At 34.7% G+C, this 12,644-nt stretch overlaps 1 protein-coding gene across 1 annotated transcript; it reads left to right on the forward strand.

Annotated features, from left to right (window-relative positions):
* The first annotated feature begins 3,587 nt into the window (after positions 1-3,587).
* Positions 3,588-5,500, forward strand: LOC124898967 (UDP-glycosyltransferase 71E1-like). The gene is given in 3 exon segments (XM_047413318.1): positions 3,588-4,713; positions 4,715-5,201; positions 5,204-5,500. Coding segments are annotated over 3 exon segments (1,440 nt in total). The 5' UTR covers positions 3,588-3,798; the 3' UTR covers positions 5,242-5,500.
* The last annotated feature ends 7,144 nt before the right edge of the window (positions 5,501-12,644 follow it).

The following is a 12,644-nucleotide window of genomic DNA, read 5'->3' on the forward strand; positions in this document are numbered from 1 at the left end:
CAAACAAGCAATAAGAGCCTCACTAAAAGTCATGCTCAAAGGGTTACTCCTATTTACTTGATAAACATTTTCAATAACATCACTCACTTGAGGTTCATTACTCACATCACAAACATCCTCAAGTTGTGGGCTAGTTTCGCACATAAGTTGATCAACATAAATTTCACAAGACAATATACCATCATTCATCATATTGGCTTCAACACTAAGTGGACACAAATCGATCTTACTAGAAGAGTTAATTTTGTCATCATTAGGATCAACTAGTGTATCCACGATCTCATGTTGTACATTATCATTATGAAGTAAAAAGACATTAGGCTCTCCTAAAGATAAGCTATCATTTACACTTAGCTGACTACTACCTTAAAATGATATTTCACATTTACTAGAGTGCAAGAGTTATCTTGGTTACCTTGAAGTTCGTTTGGAGTGTGTCGACTCAAGGGAGCTTGAAGGTTGGAGTTATGATATTTTAGACGATCTATCATGTTATCCATCCTCCCATATCTGTTATCTATCTTACGGTTGAGAGCTTCAAGCGCCGTTAAAATTGCATTTGAGGTGTTGTCATCCATGACATCTAACAAAATAAATACTAGAAAAACAAAAATAACAAACAAGCTAAGGTTAGGAAAACAACTTCACAAGCTCTCAAAGTTCATACCTTTGGTTGGTCTCTCAATTGGTGTCGCAAGCATTGCTAGATCGTTTATACTCCAACAAGTTTGCTTGGTACCAATTGTGGTTTGAGGTTGGAATGGATTCTTGTTTGAAAAAATTAAAAAAATAAAATTACTTAAGGACTTAAATCAAGGAAGCACAATGAATTTAAAAAGAGAAAATCTTGCAAGAAATTGGACGATGAAAGAAATGGATCTCAAGAACTAATCAATCAACTTAGTAGATGAATTACTAGTTGATGAGTAGCTTAGGAATTAATGATGAGTTTAGGAATCAAGAAAATGAAACTAAAGAATCAAACCTTGAGCAATGAAGTAATTTAAGTGTTGAAATGCATTTGTAAGCTTGAATTTGATGCTTGAAACTCAATTTGCGTTAGGGAGAGGTTGTGTGCGCTAAACAACCTACTTTAGCATATGGAATGCAGGTGCAAGGCATCCTGGACACGGTGCTATTGGTTTGAGGAGACCTTGACCTTCTTTAGCAGGTTGGGCATACTTCTAAGGCACCTCCAAGGCAGATGACCCAAAATTTAACTTTCACAAGGCTAAAAATGTCTTTTGAAATGGTTGAAATGTCGTCTAACAGTCTCCCTTTTGTACCCTTCTCTTGGAATATCCTTGAGATCTTCGGAGATGCCCTAGTACAAATAATTTTCCACACCTTTTCTTTCTTCTTAATGGATCAAACAACCAATGTTATCTGAAAAATTCTTCTTGAAAATAACAATTTCTTCAAGAACACCAACTTTTTCAACTTTTTCTTCTTAGCTCGAAATGAGTTAAAATTTCGAACCTAAGCACTTTTTATTCTAAATTCATTCCAAACACTATTTTACTCAAATTCTTCACCAAAAACTTCAGCTCTTGTAACCAACTTCAAAGTCTTCAACCCAAGCTTTCAACAAGGATAGAGCACTCAATAATGCTCTGATTTAGCTCGAATTTGATCTTTGGACTCTAATAGTGTTAGAGAACTCAAATCTAACACCAGAAACACAAGAATACTCAAAAATCTAAAACTCAAAAATTAACCTAAGATAAAAAACGTGAATAGTAATTTTTTGTGATTTTTCAATTTTCTAAGACAATTAGACCCAAGATTAACTTCGTAGAAATGAAATCAATCTCGGCTCTGATACCAAATGATAGAAAAATAAAATACGAAAATGAAAATTAAACTATGATACGAAATCAAAAGAACAATAAAGTAAAGGATAGGAAGAAAAGATAAAAAGATAGACACAAGAAGATAACAAAAGGGCAATCAAAGGATGTATCAAACCCAAAGAACTCCCTTATTGATTATCTATGAGCACCTAACTCTTACGTAGACCACAAGAAAATTGGATGTGTTTCTAAACGAAAGATCAACACAAGCTAATTCAAGCTTGCCACTCACTAACAAGGAGTAATTATTCATAATTCATCCAAAAACTAAGGAAATGAAATATCTAAGGCACATATTTATAGTATTTGCCTTTGCCAAAATAGCCTATTACAAAAGTAGTTTAAAGTGAATATTTTAAAAATAACCCGCAAGGGCTCTCTTTATTCCTTGTGCCATGTCTTTCCTCGGCTCCAAGCTATCTTCCAAATACTACATTGTTTAATTAGGAGCTCAAAGAAGGTCCTCCAAGCACATTCTTGAATCCTTAGGTTGATCTGGCTTGGACCTCCTTGTGTCGGCCTCGAGTTGTGTGATCAAAAGCGTCGACGCTCATTTGGCTTGTATTAATATACATACCATTTATCATAGTTCGAGGGTATATTTGTCCCTTTTTCGTTTGAACTTTTTATATTATATGTTTTCTCATAAACATAAAAAAAAAAAAAAAAAAGTTGTTAAAACTATCAAAATTATCGCAATTCTTTATACAATCTTACCAAATAAGTAAAAATTTATAATAAATGCATAATACACTACCACAAAGTTATTCTTATCAAATAAACAAAAGCTTATAATAAATATATAATATACTATATATCACAATGCTATTCTAAAAAAATAGGACATTTATTGATCAAATTTTAATTTAATAAAAAAGTAAAACTGAACCTGAGTTTTGGTTTACTAACCTTTTTATAGAATTCTACAAACAATCTCTCCATGTTGAGCTTGTGTTTCTCGATCAAATGACTGAGAAGATGAACCAACATTGTTACTTGAAATTTGGTCAAAAATCATTAGTAAAGTAGGGATTGATTTGAGGTAATAATAAAGTTTATGTTGGTGGTATTAATAATTTTATGAGACATATGATTTTAAAAATAAAATTAATACTTTCTCCATCCCACTTTATGTGGCATAGTTTGACTGACACGAAATTAAGAAATAAGAAAAGACTTGGTGATATTTACTAAATTTTTCTTTATTAGAAAAATATACTACTATTATCTTTAGTTAAGTGCGGTTTATAAGTGGGATCAATAAAGATAAAGGTAGAACTGTATCTTTAAATATTTATCAAATAAGAAAATATGATATTTTTTTGGAACAAATTAAAAAGAAAATTGCGATACATAAAATTGGAGGGGAGGGAGAAGGGGGGGGGGGGGCGAGGGAGGAGTATAAATTTAATCTACATATGAAATAAATGATCACTCGATATAAATAGTTGTATTTTTTTATAAAATATAAATTTATAAATTTGAAAAATCTCAAATCATAATGCGAAATCTCAAATTAAGTTTTTTGAAGAATTTATAATTTCATCTCATAATATAAAATTAATTTTAAACCATATATATATATACTGATTTTATCTTATAATTTTAAATCACAAAATAAAACTGCATCTCGAAACGCCTACTAAAAAGGAATGTTTGTGGCCTTAACCCGTTTTTGACTTACGATGCTTATCCACATCTCTTTTTTTTTTTAAATGATCAAAGGCATGACATCATTTCCGTTCGTGATCCCCAAGACCATCATACTCTTGAACTCTTTACTTGGTTGACTACATCTGTACCTATTGACTCCAAATGACCTCATATCTTCCTCACATAATGCCTAATTAACTAGCATATGCCCACACACCTAGTAGAAAAGCCCATCTTTCTCTTCAAAGCTTATTACATCACAAACTATAGGTTAAGGCAATAGGATCAAGAAATGAGTGAAATCAAGAAGGCAGAGTTGGTCATCATACCATCTCCTGGAATGGGTCATCTGGTACCCGCAATAGAGATGGCAAAGCTCCTTATAACGAGAGATGATCAGCTCTCCGTTACTGTCCTTATCATGAACATGAACCTAGACTCCAATCTCAATCCTTACATCCAATCACTTTCCTCAAATGCTAATTGCACCTCATCAAAATTGAAATTTATACTTCTCCCTCGAGATGAATCCACTTTGCAACTCCTCAACAGCAAAACATTCTTTTCTGGATTTATTGATAGCCATAAGCCTCAGGTTAGACAGGTTGTGGCTCAAATTCAGCAAACAGCTACACTATCGGGATTTGTGGTAGACATGATGTGTACCACAATGATAGATGTGGCTAATGAATTTGGTGTCCCGACTTATGTTTTCTACACGACTAGTGCAGCTGTGCTTGGCCTCCACTTTCATATGCAGAGCCTAAGGGATGATTTTAACACGGATGTTACCAATTACAAGGATGACCCTGAATCAGAACTCTCTGTACCTTCATATTTAAATCCATTTCCAGCGAAATGTTTGCCGTTCATACTCTTGGACAAGGAAGGTGGTTCCACTATGTTCCTTGATATTTCCAAAAGATATCGAGAAACCAGAGGAATCTTGGTGAACACCTTGCAGGAGTTGGAAACTCATGCCATGAAATCGCTCTCTCTGGACGAGAAAATCCCACCCGTTAATCCAGTAGGACCAGTGCTGAATCTCAATAGTTGCGTCGGCAATAAGGAAGAGTCATCTCGAGGGGAAATTATCAAATGGTTAGATACACAAACTCCATCCTCTGTAGTGTTCCTCTGCTTTGGAAGCTCGGGAAGTTTCAATAAAGAGCAAGTGAAGGAAATTGCGCAGGCTCTAGAGGGCAGCGGGTGTCAGGTTCTTGTGGTCTCTAAGAAAGCCACCACCTAAAGATTCATGGTATCCAAGTGACTATGAGAACCCGGAAGATGCCTTGCCGGAGGGGTTTCTGGAAAGGACGAAACGGATTGGAAAGGTGATAGGATGGGCACCCCAATCTGTAATCTTGTCTCATCCATCCGTGGGTGGATTTGTGTCGCACTGTGGTTGGAATTCAGTATTGGAGAGTATCTGGTTCGGAGTGCCAATGGCAACTTGGCCAATGTATTCGGAGCTGCAAGCAAATGCGTTTCAATTAGTGAAGGATTTGGGTATGGCAGTGGATATTAAGATGGATTATAATATCAGGGGAAGTAACACATACGTTATAAAAGCGGAGGACATAGAGAAAGCAATAAGGCAGTTGATGGATCCTGAAAATGAAATAAGGACGAAGGTGAAAGACATGAAGGAGAAGAGCAGATTGGCTCTAGAGGAAGGTGGCTCATCCTACACTTCTGTGGACGTTTTATTGAGCAGGTTATGGGCAACATCTAAATAATGAACAGTCCTGCATTTCCATTCAGTTGCTATCCAAGTGTGTCCAACAGCACTGCAGCGGTAGGGTTCTTAGGTAGCTGAGAGTATTCTCACTTATGCTTATTCTTCCATAATGGTAATTGTAGTATATATATATTTTTTTTTTATCTTTTTTGTTATACCATTTCTGTTACTATGTATTTGCATTAGCTACATTTCTGTTCAACTGCAATCCAAGTGTGTCTAGCATGACTAATAATACTTTTTTTTTTTACAATTCAACTATAGTTATCGTGTGAGCATCAATCTCAGATTTTAGATGTTACAAAATCTGTTCTTATAGTATGATTAGCAAAAGATAGCTGCAATGAAAATATCCTCAAACCAAAGCTAAAATAATTAGTAAGTTTGACCATGAAAATCAAAATTTTTTGGATTTAAAATTGGAGTTACATTAATTATAGGTAAATGACAAAATTAATTGTATTTATAAAAGACATTTGTCATTGATTAATATATACGCCCTCTGATCCTTCTATTTTGCATTGTTTCTTTTTTTTTTAGAGTTAAATGATGTAAATTTTGACGATCAATTTAAGATCTATTTTTTCATCATATTAAAAAAAATGCAACTTATGGTACCTTTCTTATAGTTTTTGAATATATAAGTTTTAATTTTAAAATATTAAATTAATTTAATTTAATTTAATTTAGCTGTAAAAATTAGTCAAATTAACTCTCCGAAAATAGAACATGAGAACTACAAAAAGAAACAAAGGGAGTATGATTTGGTATAAACAAAGCCAGGTATCAAGTCTTTTTTTTCGAGAGCATCTACAATTCTACCTTCAGTAAGATTGCATTGGCTTTTGGAATCTTATCAAACATACTTCCTCTAACAAACTATCACGACCCGATTTCTGAGTCATGGTGGCACCTACCACATCCCACCGGTAGGTAAGCCGATACCGTAACCCGGAGCTATTACAATGGGTTACCTTGGTAAGAACGTCCAACTTAGACCCTATATGTGAACACAACATATAACAATAATATTTCACAACTAAGGACAATCGATATTCAAACACAAATTCCACGACCTGATAGTATTAATACAAGAGCTTCTAAACTTGACAAGAGAAATTTATAACCTCAGAATCTAAAATGCCTTAAACAATCTCATACATTTGTCTTGAAATCAAAAGACAAATAAGGATAGAAGGGATAGAGGGCAACTCGATCTCCAAGAGCTCACCGTCTCCTAATAGTCAACTCGTACGAACTAGCTCAATGATGGCAACAAGAACCTGGGTCTGCACCAAAAAGATACAGAAGTGTAGTATGAGTACCAAAACACTGGTACTCAGTAGACATCATCGGCCGACTGAGCTCAAATATAATGTAAAGACGATATAAAGAAAGACAATGATCTTAAAGTCAAGGGATAGGTCATACCTGAATCTACTTTGATACCACTGTAACAATATCTATACTATTAAAGCAATAACATGACATACTATTTCAATATACTCCATAATCACCATAACAACTGAGTATCATTTCGAAAGCGTACAATCATATACACAATAGCAAAACATCTACTTGCCATAATCATCATCAACAATCTTTAGAACATACACACAAGAACTTACCACGCGTCCCATACCGCCGGAGAAGTACACGAAAGAGAGCAAAACAAAGAATTCATCACGGCGTTCCATACCGCCGGAGAGTACACAAAAGAATACAACCAATAATACCATAAAGCACAACTACTATATCAATTTACCAAAAATCGTGGGTAGCACAACCCCGCCATGACTTATTACCGAAATCCACTTCCAAGTACCCATACCATAATTCAACATAAAGAAAGCAACATTGTCATAACATAGGCATGTAATCATTAGTTCTATAATTCATTGATAAATACTGTGAAGTCCATACTAATTAACCTTATTTTTTCAAAAGTCAAAAGCTTACAAGTCTTAAAATCACTAATCATCAAATTGGGGAAAAACTACAAGCCACCCATAGTATAGGTTATTCAACTATGATAAGGCCATTCTTAAATTAGCATCATCATGACATGAGTTATCAATTGAGGCATCTCAACTTCACATATTAGGAGATAATTTAACTATCCATCACGCAATACTAGATCTATCATCACCAAGCATGTCACAACCTTAAGGACTAGTTTCCATATTTTAATCGAGTAAAGTCCACCAACTAGTTTACTAGGCTTCTAGGTTTCAAATAATAATCAAATATTTTAGAAGTAGCTAATTATAACATAAGCCACCTTACTAGGCAATATTTCATAATATAACTTCTTATTCAAGTCAAGTATATATATTAGGTTAGCCCTTGAATTTTTATGCAAATTTACATATAACACTAAGCCTTAACTCAATATTAGGCATAAATTTCCTCTAGTAGCTAGTTTAGCATAAAAAAGGGTCACACCTCTTATATAGTGATTTGGAACAAGAAACAATTAATAATTTATCAATAGAGACCTCATAATTCTAGCACATAGGCGGTTGGCCCCACACGGCCTAACTTTACAAATATCAATGCATCTAAGTAAATTTGCCCCACATGGCATCAAATGTTCTTACCTCTTTTGAATTTACCAGGCATCATCACAAAATTAACATATTTCGCCGAATTCATTGAGCATCATCATAATATCACACATTCCTCCGGACTCGAACCGGGCATCATCATAATATCACATATTCCTCCGAACTCGAACTGGGCATCATCATAATATCACATACTCCTCCGAACTCGAACTGGGCATCATCATTATATCACATATATCTCGGACTTGAACTAGGCATTATCATAATATCACATATTCCTCCAGACTCGAACCGGGCATCATCATAATATCACATATTCCTCCGGATTAACCAGGCATCATCATAGTATCAATAATTCCTCCGGATTTGTCGGGCATTATCATTGTATCAATATTTTCCAAGACAACAACATACACATATAAATGGCCCCAAATCAATAAACATACACAAGTTCACAATAATCAAGTAATAGAGATGTAAGATGCATAAACCATCACACTTTATTACTAGTCATCATCATGACATGTGAGTGGAAGCATAGGCATGAGTATCTAGATGACATACACAATTACCATATTTCCTTAGCTATCCATAACACGGTAATAAGACAACAATTAAGAAAACATATTTTTCAACCATCGACCTTATTGATAAATCAACAACCGGGTTTAACCCTTATAATCTCAATAACATAATTTAGACGCTCATCAAGTATCTAGGTTACCAAGAAGTTACATAGTTCAAGGTTAAGGTGGGTCAAGTCCCACTTCTAACTCCCATTAATACTAAAGTCACTTTTATAAGACAAAATTTTACCCGGATTTAGGCTAGGTTATCTAAGTCACACTATAAAGGCTTATCAATCCTTACTAAGCATATAAGAGAAATCTTCTTCAAGTATTCTTCCTAAGTCAACCCAACACTAAGGTCATCACCTATCTAGGCATTTTATATAGGCCAATACACTCCTAAGGATAGAGAAGTATGACATTCATGTATACTTAGAACAACTATAATGTTCACACACTAGTCATGAGATCACAATTAAGCTAACCAAGGTCCTAGGCTAAGGGTCAAATATCATACCTTATAAATCCATGGCCTATAGGAATTAATAAATCCCAAGTTAACCATTTAATCAACTATCATCTAAATTTTCCGCCCAATCTCGCAAGATATCAATGATTACATTACAAACAAGCTCAATCTACTCTACGGGTAAGCCTAACCTATCTTGAATTCAAGCAACTCACGAACCAACGAGCTTTCCTTTTCTTTTCGAGAAGCTTCCTCTTTCACAAACAATGCTATCAACAATTCAATCTAAGCATTACAACAAGAATGAAAATACCCATTGTAGCATCATTGTGCCATGAGTTTCAAATAGACACCAAAACCCCAATTAGGTTTCACTTTTGGAAAGGAGTTTCCAAGACCAACGATAGATTAATTATCTTTAGGGAGTTAAAACCCTCAAGAAATTTGAGTCAAATACTCAATTTTGGGGATACAATTGACCCACAATGATTTAGGGTTTTGAGTCAAGAAATAATGAAATTAATATCAAATTAGAGGAATTCTTACCTTGGATTTGTAGTAAAAGATGGATTACACAAGTTGTTTAAGTTTCCAATCAACCCACAAGACCAATTTTTGAGTCCCCACTTTTTTAGGGATGCTAAGGTTTTAATAGTGGTGAAGAATGCTCAAAATCTACCAAAAGCCCCCTTTTATATGGCTTTAGATGGTCCCGCAAGGTCAAAATTTATTTTTGACCTTCCGAACTCATTCGGACTTTGTTTTCACAAACAAACTATGTAACCCCACTAAATTCGACATTTCAAACGCATTGGTGAAGTTGTATTTTTCATACGAGGTCATTTTGATCACTTGTGGGTCCCATACCCTTATATTTAGATATTTGACTAATTGATCGAAATAAGCTCGGGTGCTATGGGATCCGAACCAACAGTCTGTCTATCCTAAAATTGATCTTACATAGATGTTGGCACAGTCGAGATTTGCATGCAAAATTATTTTACTGAAATTTCGTTCGGCGGCCGTTTGGAATCGATGAGGACTTCAAATTGGAAAAGTGGTTCTAAAAATCAAACGAACTGTCAGGTAACCGAACTATCAATTCCAGTAAGTCACTAATGACTTGGGATGGCTATGGAGGAGCTCTATCGGCAAAACAATCAAGAATATAGCTAATGACCTAAAGGGTCATTACAACATCCACTACTCAGGAACTTTCGTCCTCGAAAGTTAAAGATGAGGAAATACTTGAAGTCTTGAATAGTTGAGGATACTAGGCTCGCATCTCGTCTGCTAACCGCTAAGTGGCCTCCTTCACTGGGCGGTTCTTCCATTGAAACTTAACAACAGGAATCTCTCTAGTACGCAACCGCCTCATATTACCAGCAAAAATAAGTGCAAGCTCCTCTACAAAGGCCAACTGCCCATCTAACTAGACGGAGTCCTACCTAAGCACATGAGACGGGTTAGGAATATACTTCTGCAGCATGGAGACATAAAAAACTGGGTGAACAACAGCAAAGTATGGAGGTAAAGATAACTTCTAGGCCACCTTGCCAACTACACGGAGAATCTCAAAAGGGACAAAACAGATATACACAACATATAAATAGAATGAAAACTACACCCAAGAGCCTAGAAATCATATAATGAGTTAATGAGAATAATAAGGGAAAACTATCTTGTTCATGTCCAAGAGTCTAACATAATAAGACTAAGGAAATATCAGGGTGAACTATCTTATTCCAGCTACATTCAATATACGTCAATGCTATACCATATATCCCAGGTATATATACGAATAAGGAGTGAAAGAAAGATATATAATAATATACATAGCGAAGTAATGACTATACAAAATGAACAACGAAAAAAGGAATATACGGTAGTGCCATATCTTCATATAGCTATATATATATATATACATATAAACATGAGTTCATCTCAAAGCATAACCTATATCATTATATTCTCATTTAAGACCTCATTTTAACACTTATCAAAATTTAAATACTATCATACTCGGGTTTCTAATTCACATGGCTAGACGTGATATAATTGTACATAATAATACAATCATAAAATAGGAGAGGCCGAAAGCGTACCTTAAATTTTAATATTGGATCAATGACCAATTTGTCATAAGGTAGCCATAATAATGATCATAACAATGATAACAACAATATCAATAACAGCATGAATAACCGGCTACTCCGGACAACAAAATACCTAGCCGAGCTTATGCGTACCCTCACCATCCCAGACTCAAAAGGTTCAATCAACACACAATAACATAAGGCATATTTTCACCTATATCAATGCAACCATCCCATTCCAACTGATAAACATAGGCACATACTGGTGATAGGCAATGCAAATAAAGGAATGAATGTAAGGTAGACGATTAATATCACAGCTCATCATAACTGTCCATATCAGGACCATCATCACCGTAATCAACCACCGGCCTTTCCGGGTATCAATGCATCAACCATATATCCTCCGGCCTTGCCGAGTATGACCATCACAATAGTCATTACCGAATAACATACGTTAAAATACTCATAAACATAATCATATCACAATAGAATATCTATCTAGTCAATACTTCTCAACCACTCGTCATTAGTTAACCAACACATATTATAATAGAATCACTAGTTCGCTAGTCATCACATAACCTCTAGTTATTAGCCCAAACCTTATCCTTCCCATAATCCTTAATTCACGGGATAACAACTAACCACTATTTATTTAACAGTCAACATCTAACATCTAGTCAAGGTTCATCACTAGACCAAAACCATCATTTATCCACCATCCATTATTATCAACTACTCATCATATATCCGTTAATCATTACTAGACAACACATTACTACTTGTCACCCAACCATCTTTATCTACAGACATTATTCCTTAACTAACCATCGTTAGCTACTATGTTTCAACTAAGCAAGATTCATTAACTAATACATTGGATTCCTAGCCATCAAGTGCTATAATCCCCTAGTAGACAACTAGCTACTGCATAGCGTTCTAACAAGAAGAGCAGTCATAAGATCACATTTCAGCTATAATCACATCACTTATAATGGTAAATAATCATGAACGTGTCGAATCTATGCATGTCATCACCAGTATTCTGTCACGCAATGCTTCATAGATTAAGAGTTATACTCACCTAAAATATTAAAACAAAATATTAAAAATTATCGAAGTGTTACATATTCAATCAGTGGAATAAAAAATATCATACTGCATCTTCCTCCGTCCCATACCGGAGAGATCAGTATACACACATATATATATTTATATTCATAAACTATAATTACATTATTTATAATGATAAACACTTCTCGACTATACAATCAATATCATAACACGTCCCTTGGCCCATTAATCTATCCAAAATAATCATAACATCATAATCATGGCTTTAGGCCCATACACACATCTAGAACTCATATCAATAATCATATTTATAAGTCGTAGCATATCCCAAATCATCTCATATATAGGAGACATCTCACATATAGGAGGCATAATACAGATAGATATGTAATTGTCTACAGGATAACAGATATCAATAGATCTTACATCATGACAATGAGGAATATCACTTCTCTAGGCCAATTTACATATTCAAGAGGAACATCGTCTTTACAGGACAAACAATCATTAATAAGAAAATAGAAACTCTATAGGCCAATCATCAAGCCTAAGAGGAAATAACAACTCTATAAGACAATCATTAAGTCTAAGAGAAAATAGCATCTCCATAGTCCAATCA

Source organism: Capsicum annuum, chromosome 5 (assembly GCF_002878395.1).
Source record: "Capsicum annuum cultivar UCD-10X-F1 chromosome 5, UCD10Xv1.1, whole genome shotgun sequence".
NCBI classification, from domain to species: Eukaryota; Viridiplantae; Streptophyta; class Magnoliopsida; order Solanales; family Solanaceae; genus Capsicum; species Capsicum annuum.